The following is a 17488-nucleotide window of genomic DNA, read 5'->3' as shown; positions in this document are numbered from 1 at the left end:
TAATTGTATTGTATTTTCAGTAGGGACGGGGTTTCACCATGTTGGCCAGGCTGGTCACGAACTCCTGACCTTAGGTGATCCGCCCACCTCGGCCTCCCGAAGTCCTGGGATTACTGGCGTGAGCCACCATGCCCGACTCAGTTTTAGTCTTTTTTTTTTTTTTTTTTTTTTTTTTTTTTTTGAGACGGGAGTCTCGCTCTGTCGCCCAGGCTGGGGTGCAGTGGCTGGATCTCAGCTCACTGCAAGCTCCACCTCCTGGGTTTACGCCAGTTTTAGTCTTTTAAAAAATTCTGGGCAAAACACCTTGCCTAGTTTTCTGTTATAGTTTTATCCCAAAGGTAATTTTTATACTTATATTACAACTATTTATAAAATGTTTTACATTATAAATTAGTGCATTTTAATGCAGTCATCCAGCTTCTTCGACACAATCCTTCACTTTCAAATAGGTAATTAAAAAGGAGCATTTCGACAAAGCATGGTGCCTCACGCCTATAATCCCAGCACTTTGGGAGGCCACGGGTGGGCGGATCCCTTGAGCTCAGGAATTCCAGACCAGCTTGGGCAATATAGTGAAACTCCAGCTCTACAAAAAATACAATTAGCTGGGCATGGTGGTGAGTGCCTGCAGCCTCGGCTACTTGGGAGGCTGAGGTGGATGGATCACGTGAACCCAGGAGGTCAACGCTGCAGTAAGCTGTGATTGTATCATGCACTCCTGCCTAGGTGACAAAGACCCTGTCTCAATTAAAAAAAAAGAAAAGAAAAAGCATTTCAAGGGGAAAGAATGTGAGAACAAGGATGGACTTATGGCAGAGACAGTTGCCTTCTTTACTTGGTTTAGTTCTTCAGAAGGACTTCTTGTTCCCTGAACTTTAAATTTTTTTATTTTAAAAAAAAGAAAACAGGTCGGGTGCGGTGGCTCAAGCCTGTAATCCCAGCACTTTGGGAGGCCGAGATGGGCGGATCACGAGGTCAGGAGATCGAGACCATCCTGGCTAACCCGGTGAAACCCCGTCTCTACTAAAAAATACAAAAACCTAGCCGGGCAAGGTGGCGGGCGCCTGTAGTCCCAGCTACTCGGGAGGCTGAGGCAGGAGAATGGCGTAAACCCGGGAGGCGGAGCTTGCAGTGAGCTAAGATCCGGCCACTGCACTCCAGGCTGGGTGACAGAGTGAGACTCTGTCTCAAAAAAAAAAAAAAAAAGAAAACAAAACAGCTGGCTGTGATGTCTCACACCTGTAATCCCAACACTCTGGGAGGCTGAGTTGGGTGGATCACCTGAGGTCAGGAGTTTGAGACCAGCCTGGCCAACATGGCAAAACCCTATCTCTAAAAATACAAACATTAGCCAGGCATAGCGGCAGTCGGCTGTAATCCCAGCTACTCAGGAGGCTGAGGCAGGAGAATCACTTGAACTCAGGAGGTGGAGGTTGCAGTGAGCCGAGATCGTGCCACTGCACTCCAGCCTGGGCGACAAGAGCAAAACTCCATCTAAAAACACAAACAAACAAAAAAACTTGGCCAGCCACAATGGCTCACGCCAGTAATCCCCATACTTTGGGAAGTCAAGGCAAAACGATTGCTTGAGTTCAAGAGTTAGAGACCAGCCTGGGTAATGTAGTGAGATCTTGTCTCTACAAAAAATTTTTAAAAAAGAAAAAAAATTAGGTGCGCACCTGTAGTCCCAGCTACTCAGGAGGCTGTGGTAAGAAGATTGCTTAAGCTAGCAGGTCGAGGCTGCAGTGAGCTGGGATTGTGCCACTGCACTCCAGCCTGGGTTACAGAGCAAGACCCTGTCTCAAAAAACAACAACAAAAACTTACAGTCCCACATTTAACAAATTACACATTTGGGTACCTCAGGAGAGCCAAAGTATTACTGCAAGAAAGGATGGTAAGACTATTTCCAAAGACAACTTGGGAAAATTTCAGGATTATCATCCTTTACACTTTCCAGAAAGATTCTGAACATTCAATGGGAGATTTTAAGTAAAACACGAATTTCTGATATAGACATACATCGATGGTAGCACATCAAGGAGTCCTTGAATACACAGAACAGAGTAGATGAGAAGACTATGAAGAGTGAGTTAACTCTTCCTTGGGTGCAAATGTCGAAAATATCCAGGTCGTTCTAAATTATCTCTTAGGAATTTTGTTTTGAAGAGAGACTTTTTTTTTTTTTCTTTTTTAAAGGACAGGGTCTCATACTGCCCAGGCTGGAGTGCAGTGGCTATTCACAGGCATGGTCACAGTGCATTATGCCTCAAACTCCTGGGCTCAAGCAATCCTCCTGCCTTACCCTCCCAGGTGGCTGGGACTACAAATGTAAGCCACTGTGTCTGGTTCTGAAAAGAAGATTATCATGGACTCTCTAACAAAATCTTCGGATTCTTTCCGTCAGCTCTAGTTTTCTTTTAGCTATATTTCTAACTCAAACTTGATTAAACTAATTTACCTGCCTCAAGTCAGGGATTTTAAAAAGAATCCTTCTGGTATGTAAGTCTCTTCTATCACGAGAACTAAAACAAATGGGATAGCGGTGGGAATATCCCCAGTGCATTTCAGGACAGGATTTTCTTAGCCAGGTTTCTCTCAGGGTATTTTCAGGACAGCATTTCTTCCCCAGGTTATTCTCATAAGACTAATTAGTTAACATTTCTTGAGTATATACTCTCTGTGTCAGGCCCAGATAAAATGAATGCTTTTTTTTTTTTTTTGAGATGCAGTATCACTGTCCCCCAGGCTGGAGTGCAGTGGCGTGATCTCAGCTCACCACAACCTCCGCCTACAGGGTTCAAGCGATTCTCCTGCCTCAGCCTCCTGAGTAGCTGGGACTACATGCACGTGCCACCACACCTGGCTAATTTTTGTATTTTTTTTAGTAGAGACAGGGTTTTGCTATGTTGGCCAGGCTGGTCTCAAACTCATGGCCTCAAGTGATCCGCCTGCCTCAGCCTCCCAAAGTACTAGGATTACAGGAGTGAGCCACTGTGCCTGGCCGAATGCCTCCTATCCCTAGGATGCTTTCTGGTAGAATGGGTTTTGCTGCGGGTCTTATGAGTGCCTCCCTAGCATGCACTTCACCCCTGTCCTACCAAGTTGCAGCCATCTGCATTGGATGGGACTGACTCTCCTGCCTACACATGTCCACAGGTGGGCTCTAAGCAGTCCCTGTAATACTATCTTCACTGACATTTTATTTATTTATCTTCATTGACAATTTATTGGCTTATTGGTTTAGGTACAGACTCAGAACTCATGCTGACCCACTGAAGGAAGTGAAGAGTGCTGTTTAATGGTTGATTACAGACAAAGGTCACTTAACTTTGGGGAGCCCCATATGAATAAAGAGGCAGGAACAACAGGCAGCTATTACTACTAGGGAAAAGTCAGCCTGAAGACAAGCAAGCTGGAGAAATTCTCGAGGAAATTAGAAACAGAGCTACAGCACTGACGGCACTGTCATTTTCTAGATAAAGGCATGGCTAAAGCACACAACAATATTGGATTTCATACTGAGTCAATACATTTCTTGTATTTTTAAACTAGTTTACATTGGGTTTTCTGAAACTTGCAAATGGAAGCATATCAACTGATTCAAGAAAATTAACTATTAACCACAATATTCACTAAAAACCATCTTTAGAATTCTAACTTACTGCTATGACTTCTTTTATTAAGGACTTTAAAAATGTTTTTCTTTAAAACCATTTTTAGTTTATTCATTTTTACAATTTAATAAATATATAAAAATCCACATGAAAAATTAACACAGCACTATCACATATCCAATTTTGGGGGGCTACTGGGAAGCACACAACAGTTAATACTCACCCAGAGTGTAAACAATAAAGAAAAAGAAAAAAACAAAAAAATTTAAAAAAATTCACCCAGAGTGGTTTGCTTTAATCTAGAATTTCTAGGATGAATTTTCTAACTGCCAGCACTTTCACTATTTGACTCTTATCTTTTATTTCTTGTTTTAGGTTAGTATTTTCATGTACCTGAGCTACTTATATAGCAGGTGACCATATGTCCCAGTTCATCTGGAACTGCTGTCTCAGTGTCGTATCCTCCCTGGCTAGTGCCTGCTTCATTCTCAAAAGTACCCTGTTTTGAATGATAAATTATATGATCATCCTATTTATAATTATACTTCTTGGAACAGCAACGTTTCTGATTTGGGGATATTTGCATTAAACTTAGCAGTTAATGGATAACTGTTAAACTTAGCAGTTAAATAGGATATACATCCTATTTATAATTATACTTCTTGGAACAGCAGTGTTTCTGAATTGGGGATATTTGCATTAAACTTAGCACCCTTAACATCTGAAATCTGAAATGAGCACTTCTCAAAGCATTTCCTCTGAACATTATATCAGTGCTCAAGTAGTTTTGGATTTTGAAATGATTTCAGCTTTTCGGACTTGGGATACTCAATCTGTATCCCATTCAATAGTTGAGCTAGTATTTGAATGTTTTTTAATCATATGGGAACCTGTGTTCCTATAGAAGGGTTTTCCTAGGTTTTTGGAAAAAAATCCACAAACATTGGAATAAAAATAAAAACGTTAAAGACGAGTATTTTCAAATGAGTTAGTGACATAAACATACAGAAGTTAAAAAGTCATATAATTTCCTATTTCTATGATTTTCCTATAAGAAAATATGTTAGGATGATTGCCTTATATTTACGTCCCTTTATACTTAACAAAGTACAACTTGAATTATAAATAGAGTGGGCACATAAGCCACCATTCAAAGACCAGGGAAAAGCTGAAGAGGCTGAAATAAAAGTTACACTTAAAATAATCCAAATTAAATCACTTTAATATATCAGATATGATGTGATATTAAGTATATTTCTATTTACCAATTCAAAATAATTTTTCTCCTAATATTCAGATTAACCAAACTAATGTCAGATAAAGAAAAAGTATGATAAGTAGCAGAACACTTTTTTCTTCTCAATATGAAAAGTTAGGCTGTTACAATTTTAAGACTAGCAAACAACATTATTAGGTTTTTATTTAGTCAGTTTTACATTTTGTTGCTGGCTAACTGGATTCTTACAGGATTTTTTATTGTGTGAGGGGATCTGATGAAAGAAATCATTTCTTTCTTGGCCTGAATTTCATTGACTGAAGGGTTTACATATTTCTTGGGTTTAGTGTATGTATTTACTAGAATGTAAGTATGTATTTAATTGCCACCTTCATCTAAATGAATGACAGAATCTTACTAACTTACATTTGATGAATATGGTTATAATTCTCATAACATCCGGCTAATTTATCAGCCAAAATTTAATGGCAGAGAGCTATAAGAATTACTAAAATTAAATTCCCACTAAAATAAGACTAATCATTCTTAAAGATCATTATTTATAAATGCTAAATAAATTTTGTGATACATGTAGTCATTTGTTTCCAAGAATGTAGTTCAGCTGCTAGTTACTAAAATATAATACAGTAAAAACTCACTGATTAAAGAAAAGCAATGCATTGACTTAAGAACAGGTCTTTTTTTGATGAAAAGGCTTTCTCTTCTAGTCCTCTATAAATAGAAGATTCATTTCTTTATATTTTGAAAAACAGATTTACTGTTGATGAAATGTTTTATATTTATTTTGAAATCACTTTCTCCTTCTCAAAGCAAAGGACATGTGCACATGTGTGCACAATAATATACATATATACAAAACTGAAAAATAAAGTCCAGGTTTCAAGTAGGCCCCAATAAAAAAATTATTAATAAAGAAGCTGAATGCTGATGATTCCCGTATTTCTGTACCTACCTTTGCCATTTCTATTTCAATCCAATAAATACTTTTGGATGTTTATACCAAAAAAAGAAAGCAAGGAAAGGAGACAGGGAGAATAAGAGGGAAAGAAGAAAGAACAATAAAACTCATAGTCTCTGTTCTCATGAAGTTCATAATGTTGTAGAGGATACAATTACGAATTCCCAAAACATTAAAGTGGGGAACAGAAACTATAAGGAGGTTTTGCTGAGTGAGTGATGCTGGGTTGGTTTTAAAGGCTCAGAAAGATCTCGGTAGGAGGTAGATAAGAAATCCTAGGTAGAAGCAGGGGCCTTGTGCCTCATACCTGTAATCCCAGCACTTTGAGGAGCCGAGGTGGGTGGATCAGAAGATCAGAAGATCAAGACCATTCTGGCTAACAATGGTGAAAACCCATCTCTACTAAAAATACAAAAAATTAGCCAGGCGTGGTGGTGGGTGCCTGTAGTCCCAGCTACTCGGGAGGCTGAGGCAGGAAAATGGTGTGAACCCAGGAGGTGGAGCTTGCAGTGAGCGGAGATCTCGCCACTGCACTCCAGCCTGGACAACAGAGTGAGCCCCTGTCTCAACAACAACAACAAAAAAACTACAAGAATTAGCCAGGCATGCTGGAGGATGCCTGTAGTCCCAGTTACTTGGGAGGCTGAGGCAGGAGAATCGCTTGAACCTGGGAGGCAGAGGCTGGAGTGAGCAGAGATCGCTCCACTGCACTTCAGCCTGGGAAACAGAGCAAGATTCATCTCACAAAAAAAAAAAAAAAAAAAAAAAAAAAAAAAAGAAAAGAAAGAAAGAAAGAAAGAAATCCTAGGTAGAAGATGCAGCATTTAAGCAGCAAAGGCATAAGATGGGAAAGTGCCAAGCGTATCTGGGATAAGAAGTTGTAGTGTGCTATAACTATATAATGTCTATGTAAAAGAGAATAGCTGAAAATGAAGACAAGTAAGACAAGAGCCAGATCATCAAAAAACTTGAATATGACTAAAATCTATGCAGTCGGAAGGAGGCCCTGAAAAATTGTGAGCATGTTTATGAAAAATCTAGGTATAGAATATCTCAGACTTACCAATTCTGTTCTCAAACACTTCTACTTTAATGTTACCTACATCTGAAATCTGCCTTTCCATTTTTACATTCAATAGCACTACCATGTTGCTATTCCTTTCCTCCACGATATTGTCTGTAAACAGATCCTTTAAGTAATAGGGTAATTGTGTGTGTGCATGTGTACGTGTGGAGGTCTGTGGTGTGTGTGTTTCTTCAGGTTCAAAGACTAGTTCGAGACCAGCCTGACCAACATGGAGAAACCCGTCTCTCTTAAAAATACAGAATTAGCCAGGCGTGGTGGCACATGCCTGTAATACCAGCTACTTGGGAGGCTAAGCAGGAGCATCGCTTGAACCCGGGAGGTGGAAGTTGAAGTGAGCCGAGATTGTACCATTGCACTCCAGCCTGGGCAACAAGAGCAAAACTCTGTCTCTCAAAAAAAAAAAAAATTTTTTTTTTGAGCCTGGCCAGGTATGGTGGCTCATGCCTATAATCCCAGCACTTTGGGAGGCTGAGGTAGGAAGAGGATCACTTGAGCCTAGAGTTTGAGATCAGCCTGGGCAATATAGTGATATCCTGTCTCTTAAAAAAAATATATATATATATACACACACACACACACACATATATATATATATATAAATACACATCTATATATGTAAATAATTTCAAACTCATGTTGTTCAGTTTTTAAAAATAACAGAAAAAATTTTTTGAGCCTCACTTTAGTGATAATGTTGGGTAATTGTAAATAAAATATTTCATGACTTAAATTAGTTTGCTATTTTGATAATTTATTCCTTGGTACTGTTCTTATAATTTTCTGTATTTTCTGCTTCGAGTCTTTTATGTAAACAGCCAAACGGGATTAAATTCTAATGGACATGGGGACTACAAAAACTTCCCTATCCCTCTCCTCTCATCAGTGTAAACTTCCCTTGCAATGCACAGGACAGCAGGGAGCCAATCTGGGATATTCACAGCTAGGCCACAAGAGCCACCACCAACCAGAAGAATCTCCCATTCCACAACCAAAGAAGTTTGAAGTAAGTTCATTAAGTCCTAATGGCTCTACCTCCAGCTATCCTCAAAAGAGACTCTCATCTCCCTTCTGACTAGAACCACCTTGTTTTTTCATTCAGACATTTTGAACCTGGAAATTATATCTGCTTCAAGCTTATCTCCCTGCTTCTAATCTTTATACTATGGCCAGAATGATCTATTTAAAATACAAATCCCTTTAGATTCCACCCAGCTTAAAATTTTTGCATACCTCCTTAATAGTCATAGCACACACTGTCCAAATTTCTTACCATAGTATCTAAGACTCTTTAACATTTTAAACCTCATCTTGTGCCATTCATTCACTCACCAAATATTTATTGACTACCTACTATGAGGAATGAACTATTGTAGACAAGTTTGTGTATGTAAATGAGTGAACCAAATAGACATGCACAAAAAATAAAGCCAAAAAAGAAAAAAACAAACTTTGTTTTCATGGGAACTTAAATTGCAGGAAGGAAAACGTGGCAATAAATATAAGTAAATTACATAGTTTAGTAGGAGGTGATGTGTGCTACGAAGAAAATACAAGTATAGAAAGAGGTAGGATAGTCAAGGTAGGCCTCATGAAAAAGTGATACTTTGAGAAGAGACGTGAAAGAGGTGAGGCGGCAAGTCATGCAGTTATCTGGAGAAAGGATGTTCCAGGCAGAAAAGAATGTCTGTGCAAAGGCTGTGGTGTGGATGTGTGCCTGGAGTGCTCATGGATTGTTAGGAGACAGGTGTGGTTGGAGGAGAATGAGTGAAGGGGAGGGAAGAAAAAGATGAGGATGGCGAGAAGGTATAGACAGTGGTAGGATGATCACATAGGACCCTATACACCATTATAAGTGAGGACTTAGATTTTATTCTGAGTAATACAGGAAGCACTGCAAGTGACACTTGAACAGAGGAATGGCATGATCTGACTTAGATTTTAAAAGAACTTCCCTGGCTACTGTGCTGAGAAGAGACTACAGTGGGGCAAGGGTGGAAGCAGGAACTCTGGTAGGAGGCTACTGCAGCAATCCAGGTGAGAAATAATGGCAGTTCATGGGGTGATCAGACAATGGATGTGTAATATTTTGAAGGGACAGTCAACAAGATTCTTCTGACATATTGGATGTGGGCTGTAAGAGGAGTCAAGAACTAAGACTAAACGAAGGTTTACCTAAATCCAATGTTTTTGGACTGAAAAAATGAGAGGACAGAGTTGGTATTAACTGAGACAAGAAAAATGCTAGTAGAGCAGGTTTTGCCAGAAAGATCTGGAGTTCAGTTTTTTACATATTTGAAATGTCTATCAGACATTCAACCCAGCTTTTGTACGTATGTTTGATGTTGAAGAAAGAGATCTGGGCTGGAGCTTCTGCCATCCTCTCAAACAATTCCTCCATTCCAGGCTTACAGAACCACACACAGGTCCCTGAAGTCTTCCCCATGTCTTTGTGCATGTCTATTTTTAATGTTCTTACCCAATCTCTTTCTCCACTTGGTCAAAAAAAGCTGTCTTCAAGACTTATGTCATCTATCATCTACTTCATGAAACTCACATGATCCTCCTGCACCACTTGTTTCTTTTTCTAAGTCACTCAAGTAAAGATTAAAATACAGTCATGCACGGCTTAACAATGGGGATATCTCATGAGAAATGCATTGTCAGGCAATTTCACTGTTGTGCAAACATTATAGAGTGTACTTATACAAACCTAGACGGTATACCCTGCTACACATTCCTGTAATCAACACTGTAGGCAACTGTAACACAATTTTAAGTATTTGTGTATCTAAACACAGAAAAAGAACAGAAAAAATGCAATACTGTAATCTTATGAGACTACCAAATGTCCTTACATAGTGCATGACTACGTAACAGCAGATCTTTCAGCACACTTGAAAGGCTAAACAATTTTCACTTCTTTTTTGGTAGGAAACAAGCAGCTGTTTTATAAACACAGCAGGTAACCTGCCTGATCTCATCATCAGAAATCTTTAGAACCCTTTAAAAAAAATTAGGGCCACAGAAAAAGATCTCGGTAAGCAGCTTGGTAACCAGATTTTGCATTTTTCAATTTCAGTAGTTATATGAAGAGATAAATTTTCAAAAAGACTTCACAAATTTATTACTATACAATAAATTTTATAAGCTAAAAACAATGAAAGAAACATCTTCTGCCTGTTTTCCAAAGCTTTTTTCTGTTATAAATATTTTTCATTTTGATTGTCATTCTTTTATTTGCCCTAAGGAGGCATTTAAATTAGAGGAATTATTTGACAAGAGAACAAGTCTATGTCATTCTCAGAAGACAGAGTCTAATCTAATTGATAAAAGAGGGAAATTTTTAAAGATGATGCAAAATTTCGAGATGATCCAGCTCACCTGGCCTCTTACATAGATGAGAATGCTGATATCTAAGAGGCCACTATCACTGCTTCAGCAGTGTCTTCTCCACTACCGATTCAGTGTACCTACAATCTGTGACAATGTAAGGTCCACGAAGGCAGAGATTTTTGTTTGCTTTGTTTCCTGCTATTTCTCTCACTCCTAAGAAAGCACTTGGCAGATAGTAAGTACCGAATGAATGAACAAAAAAGTATAATTCTAATAAATCACATGGGGCTAAAACACATTAAAAATAAACTATGAAACAGGTATAATATATTTCCTCAGGGCTTAAAAAATTGCTGACTCTTTGAATGTCATAAAATTTGGGGTATCAAGAATTTGCAATCAGCATCTTTAAATACTAATTACAAAATGTTAACCACATAAAAAATGTCAGGGGCAGGGGAAGATCCTGAAACAAACTCTCTAATAAAGTGTATATGTTTATAAAAATTTCTCTATAGATCAAGACAACAGGATGATATTCTGGCAACTACACTTGCTTTATACAGTACAACTTTTTTTTTTTTTTTTTTTTTTTTTTTGAGACAAGGTCTCACTGGGTCACCCAGGCTGGAGTGCAGTGGCGTGATCTCAGCTCATTGCAGCCTTGACTTCCCAGGCCCAAGCAATCTTCACACCCCAGCCATGCCCGGCTAATTTTTCTATCTTTTCGTAGAGATAGGATATCACCATATTGCCCAGGTTGGACTCAAATTCCTGGGCTTGAACGATCCACCTACCTCAGCCTCCCAAAGTGCTGGGATTACAGGCATGTGCCACCATGCCCAGCCCAGTTACAGTATTTTGGATACATATTTATTATGGAAAAATTACAGCCCTGGAAAATAAGAGTACAAAGATCTTATTACATGTCTTTAAAGAATCAAAATTTATAAAGACAACTAGAAAATGTAGTTTTAAAACTTTGATTCCAGGATGTATTAACAAAGTAGCTTAAAATACCTCAAATAAACAGCCCAGATACTGAAATTTCTTTAGTGCCAAAGAAACTTACTTGCTTTTAAAACCAAACAGCTTTTGAAGCAAATGCTCAACAATAATCACAGTTTTAATGCAGTCAATAGGCGATATAACACACGTATCTCAATCCCCAAAGGGAAATATTAGGTATCATTCTGGAGTTACAAAACACTAACCTTTTTAATCGCATGTAGTTTTCACTGGCAGCTGGTCGGCATTCAGCTCTTTGTACCACTATTCCTTCCAATGACAGCTTATCTTGAATGGGGAAAAAAAAAGTATTCAGAGATAACACTTATCATTTTCAAGACTGTATTTTAACACACTAAATACAGTAATATGACAATCAAATATAATAACAAAAATCAAGAAAAAACAGTTAAGTTTTAGGAATCTCATTGGTCAGAATAGAGAGAAACCTTTTTCTTGGCTTTGTAACAAACTGGGCTCCTGTCAGATTTGTTTATTAGGCTGCTGCAGCCCTTTGCCAGCAACAGCTTTTATACACTTAGCTCCTTCTAAATAAGGTGGCTTAAAAGGGCATAAAATCAAATTAAAGAGTATAAAGGCTATCGTCTTTGACAAAATAACTTCTGAAAACACAGCTAGTCTAAACCACTAAATCAAAGACCGTGTGTGTGTGTGTGTGCGCGCGCGCTTGTGTGTGTATGTGCACGAATAAAATTCTCGAGTACCTTACGACTAGAACAGTCAGCCCAGAAAATACTGTGACACTGGGCAAGTCTACTGTCTGGGTTATACTGTGTACCAGTTCAGCCTGCCAGCTGCTCTGACTTCTGTTTTCCTGCAGAATTATAAATCTGGGCATGTCAAAACAGAATCTTTAACTGCTATGAATATCTCTCCAAACAGAAAGGCAATTTCCCCTATCCTTAGTAATTCTTACAGTGACCCTGACATAAAACCTAGGAGAAATCAGAAAAAGGAAAGAAAGGCTGTGCCTACTGGCCACCAAGCATTGTGGTGTGGTCACTTGACAGACCTTACCTTATTATATAATACACATATAAATGTCTCATAATGGTACCAGCTTTATGATACCCTGGAAATGTATGACTGTGGTTAGAAACAGTTAAGGTTCAGTCATATTTCCACAAGAATTCACCTGGGTTTTAAGAAGAGACTCAGGAAATTCCCTGGCTCATGAGTAGTGCATTTATGATTCATCTTTTCAGAGAGAATTACTTCATTCCACTAACATTAGCAAAATGTCTGCTATGCAAAAGGCCCCATCTAGGCATTGAGGAATCAAGATGATTAAGATACAGTACTGTTTTCAAGAAGCATACAGTTCACTGGGGGAGACAGATAAACTGATCAAAATGTAGAATGTGTATAGAACCATGCCTACATGATTTACACTAAAAAATATTTTTCCAGTGATCTTTGAATGTCTCCAAAATCTAGGGGATGCTGTACAAACTAATTACGAGCACATTGTATATAATCAATGTATCCAGGGTCCCTTAATGCAACATATGCAATGAATCTCAAGAAGATGCAGAAAGAGCAATGATGAGAAGCATGACTGCCTTATACCAAAATACGGCAGGCTTAAAGCAAAAAGGTTATATTCGAGTTTGGCTCTTCTGAAGCTGAAACTTCTATCAAGAAAAATTCTTTAGTCATCACAACAAAAGCAAGATTTGGGAAAATGTGATATATCAAATGTCTTAAATGCATGAGGAAAGTCCAGTAAAGGAAGACAATTAATCCTTTAAAAAAATAAATCTAGGCAGGCTGTGGTGGCTCACAGCTGTAATCCCAGCACTTTGGGAGGCCAAGGCAGGCAGATCACAAGGTCAGGAGATCAAGACCATCTTGGCCAACATGGTGAAACCCTGTCTCTACTAAAATATAAAAAATTAGCCAGACATGGTGGCATGCATCTGTGGTCCCAGCTACTTAGAAGGCTGAGGCAAGGGAATCACTTGAACCCGGGAGGCAAAGGTTGCAGTGAGCCAAGATAGCACCACCGCACTCCAGCCTGGCAACAGAGCAAGACTCCGTCTCAAAAAACTAAATAATAAATAAAATAAAAACTAAATAAATCTAGACTACTATCTCTGCAAATAATTTAGTCACATATCCATATGTTCATTAATGTTGCAACTAAAAGAGCTACTGATTTGGTCTGCCTCTGTGTCCTCAGCCAAACCTCATCTTGAATTATAATCCCCATGTGTCGAGGGAAGTGACTGGATCATGCGCAGTTTCCCCTATGCTGTTCTGGTGATAATGAGTGATTTCTCACTGGCAGCTTTTTCCTGTGCTCTCACTTCTCCCTCCTGCCACCTTGGTGCCTGCTTTCCCTTTGCTTTCCACCATGAATGTAAGTTTCCTGAGGCCTCCTCAGGTATGCAGAACCATGAGTCAATTAAACCTCTTTCCTTTATAAACTACCCAGTCTCAGGCATTTCTTTATAGCAGTGTGAAAATGGACTAATATAGCTACCTTTTAATAAGTGAATGCTCCCCACTTATTTAGCAGAACCTACTCCAGGTGGACAGGCTGAATTTAATTTTCAGTTAAAGGTTTGTGCTATCAACCTTCTCTGTATGACAGCTCACGGGTAGACATCAGGTCCACAGCAACTGCCCATTTCAACTTGGCCACCACTCTCCTCACTACTCTTCAGTCAAAGTCACTCACATAGAACAGTAACATTTACTTCCTCAAACCATAATTTTCTGTCTATCATATCTTCTTTTCAAACCTAAAATAGCTTTCAAATGCTACTCAAAGTGAACAGAAAAGTCTTCATCAGCAATGAATTTTCTCATCCACTGGATGTTCCTAAGTAACCTGACATCTCTGTTCACTTCCTTTCTCTTCTCTTCTTAAATTTTTAAAAGGCCAATTTACTCCTGCTGCAGCCTCCTAGGCATGATTTGCCTGCTCTCTTTTTAAAGCCTCATAGGAACACATTCTCATATTCTTTCCACTAAACCACACGTCTCGTCTTTTTCAAAATACTGCTTAAGATTTCAAAGGAAAGGTATTAAATTTTATTTTAAAAGTACTTAAAAGCACCCACTTGCACATTACTGCTGTTGATTATGGATCCTATTCATTAATACAGAAACCTTTACTTAAAACTAGTTTGTTGACCCAGTTTAAAAGACCATAAATACTTGAAAAATAATTCATTTTATTCTCATACATTTCTTAACTATTTACTGAGTGCCTACTATGTAAAAGACAATGCAAGAGCACATTGGGAATAACAAATGAAACACGGTTCCTACCCTCAAGGAGCGCAGACTTTCTCAAACGTTCTGTGACATGTATTAGTTAAAAAGTACAGATGTGAATAGCTTGATTTAGCCATTCCACACATACACATGTATCAAAACATCATGCTATATACCATAAATATACACACATTTTGTCAATTAAAAAATTTTAAAAAACTAAATTTAAATGTTTTTAAAAGGAAAAATGTACAGACTCCCAAAAAACTTCTGTTTGTAAGTTTTAACTGCTGATATCTACCATATTAGAAACTAAAATTAAGAAATTTCTAGAGAATGAGAGGGAAAAAATAAAAAAAGCTGTTAGCATTATTATAAAAATGATCTTGACATCATTGATCCCTTGAAAGGTTCTCGGGCACAACTCTGCCCAGTGGTTCCCAGACCATATTTCAAGAGCTGCTGGTCTCACAGGATAAGACAGGTATATAAATCATTTTAATAAACCAGAAGCACTTTTGATACACCTCTACTTAACTCACCTCTAGATGAACAAAGGCTCTCAATTCCCTGCTATTAAATACAGCGACAGATGCCCACAGCTCACTATACACTAGTGGGTAACAGGTTAATCTCCAGTACTCCCACACACTTCTGTTCAAACTATGCTAGAACTGGTTTATATCAGTTTTAATAATTATGTAATCTGATTGTATGTTACAGAAGCCCATTAAATTATGAGTATGGGGGGAGTTTGGGGGGTGTTCCTATGAAAACTATGTAGAATATTTTGGTAAGATGATATAAAGGTAAGTTGTAGCACAATACTGTCAAATTAGGTACAGGTGAGACAACTAGAGACTGGAAGGGAAGCACAGAAGTCTACAAAGAATCTGCATTTAGACAGTTTCACAGTGTTTGAGTTCTTGCTCCTTTTCAAAGAAACCAAAATGGAAAATCTAAACTAAATTATGGGGCCGGGTGTGGTGGCTCACGCCTGTAATCCCAGAACTTTGGGAAGCAGAGGAGGGCAGATCACTTGAGGCCAGGACTTTGAGACTAGCCCAGGCAACACGGGGAAAACCTGTCTCTACTAAAAATACCGCACACACCCCCTCCCCCACAAAAAAGAAAAAGAAAAAGAAAAGCTGGGCATGGTGGTGCGTGCCTGTAGTCCTAGCTATTTGGGAGGCTAAGACATGAGAATTGTTTGAACCCGGTAGGTAGAGGTTGCAATGAGCTGAGATCACACCACTGCACTCCAGCCTGGGCAACAGAGCGAGCCTAAAAAACTAAATGATAGATTTAATTTCTGAAAAACAAAGAAAGCAGATGGTCAGTCAGTATCCTATATTCAAAGCAAAGGCCTTGTTTTACATATACATCAGCAACCAAATGTACATTTATTTTATTTATTTTCTGAGATGATGTCTCACTCTGTCACCCAGGCTGGAGTGCAGTGGTGCATTCTTGCCTCACTGAAACCTCTGCCTCCCAGGTTCAAGCAATTCTCATGCCTCAGTCCCCTGAAGTGCTGGGATTACAAGCGTGCGCCACCACGCCCGGCTAATTTTTGTATTTTTAGTACAGCCCGGGTTTCACCATGGTGACCAGGCAGGTCTTGAACCCCTGACCTCACGTGATCTGCCCACCTCGGCCTCCCAAAGTGCTGGGATTACAGGTGTGAGCCACCATGCCCAGCCAACTAAACATACATTTATAAGTTTTAAGATAAAATGTTTAAGGCAGACAGGAACTGCATATTGATATCATTTTTATGATTTCCCATCTTTTAATGTAACTGACCAATTACTGGTTATTCTACATGTGCTGTAGGATTCTTCTGTCAAGTCGAATAGGTTAAAGGTCATAAAACAGAAACATACAAGAGTACTGGGATGAAATACATGCATGCGCGTGCACACACACACTCAGATTATGTGTAGCTAGAGATCAAAAACAGTTTTGCTTTTTTTTTTCTTTTGAGACAGAGTCTCGCTCTGTCACCCAGGCTGGAGAGCAGTGGTGCGATCTTGGCTCACCACGACCTCCACCTCTTGGGTTCAAGCGATTCTCCTGCCTCTGCCTCCTGAGTAGCTCGGATTACAGGTACGCACCACCGTGCCAGGCTAATTTTTGTATTTTTAGTGGAGATGGGGTTTTGCCATGTTGGCCAGGCTGATCTTAAACTCCTGACCTCAGGTGATCCACCCACCTCGGCCTCCCAAAGTGCTAGGATTACAGGTGTGAGCCACTGCGCCAGGCCAAGAAGAGTTTTGAAGAAAAAGCAATGACTATGCTGGACCTTGAAAAATGTTTAGACTGGGGTGGGTGGGGGTAAGAAGGAAGAGCACTGAAGGTGGTGGGAATGGCCTCTATGTGTGCCTGTGCTTGCTCACTCTTGTGCTTGAAATGTTCAACAAAGGGGCTCATACCACAAATTACTAGAAGGACATGGTCTTGCCAGCACTCTGCAGAGAAGCCACACAAACTCATCTTACCAAAGGCTTTGGAATGGCTCAATTCATATCTTTTCCTTGGCCATTTGCTCTTCTTTGAATTCTGGGAAATAGTATGGGATTCTTTCTAAATTCTCCCCTGCACTCCTTTTTTGGCTAGATCGGTTTGTTGACTGGTTTCTACCACTTGCAACCGAAGGAATCTTATTGAGTATGAACACATATCTTTGATGACAGTAATTTATTTATGTATATCCCACCACCTAAAATCAGAAAAAACTCGAGAGAAAATTTTAAAGGTTATGTATATAAAGCACATCCTATAAAAAGAAGTGAAGGCTTCTAGTTATGATTCTGTCACTAAACAGCACTGTTACTTTGGAGAAGTTATTTTACATCTCTGGGCCTCAGCATCTATAATAATGACATTACTAGAATGTCCGAGATCTCTTCTAGGTCTCTTTCACTAAATAAAAATGCTAGCCTTCCTCTCCAACTGGGGATGTTTTATTATTTCATTAGGGTTCATTCTGTTTCCTCTAGT

The 17488-nt window shown here is 39.1% G+C and overlaps 1 protein-coding gene across 1 annotated transcript in view; it reads right to left on the bottom strand.

Annotated features, from left to right (window-relative positions):
• Positions 1-17488, bottom strand: part of GTF2F2 (general transcription factor IIF subunit 2) — a 168503-nt gene that overhangs the window by 68908 nt on the left and 82107 nt on the right. The window contains exon 5 of the mRNA XM_007960323.3: positions 11446-11527. Within this exon, the coding sequence (XP_007958514.2) occupies positions 11446-11527 (82 nt within the window). The remainder of the gene's footprint in view (positions 1-11445; positions 11528-17488) is intronic.

The sequence above is a fragment of the Chlorocebus sabaeus genome, chromosome 3, assembly GCF_047675955.1.
Source record: "Chlorocebus sabaeus isolate Y175 chromosome 3, mChlSab1.0.hap1, whole genome shotgun sequence".
Classification (NCBI taxonomy): domain Eukaryota; kingdom Metazoa; phylum Chordata; class Mammalia; order Primates; family Cercopithecidae; genus Chlorocebus; species Chlorocebus sabaeus.
Note: the sequence above shows the minus strand (reverse complement) of the source record. Positions and strands in the feature narration are given on the sequence as shown.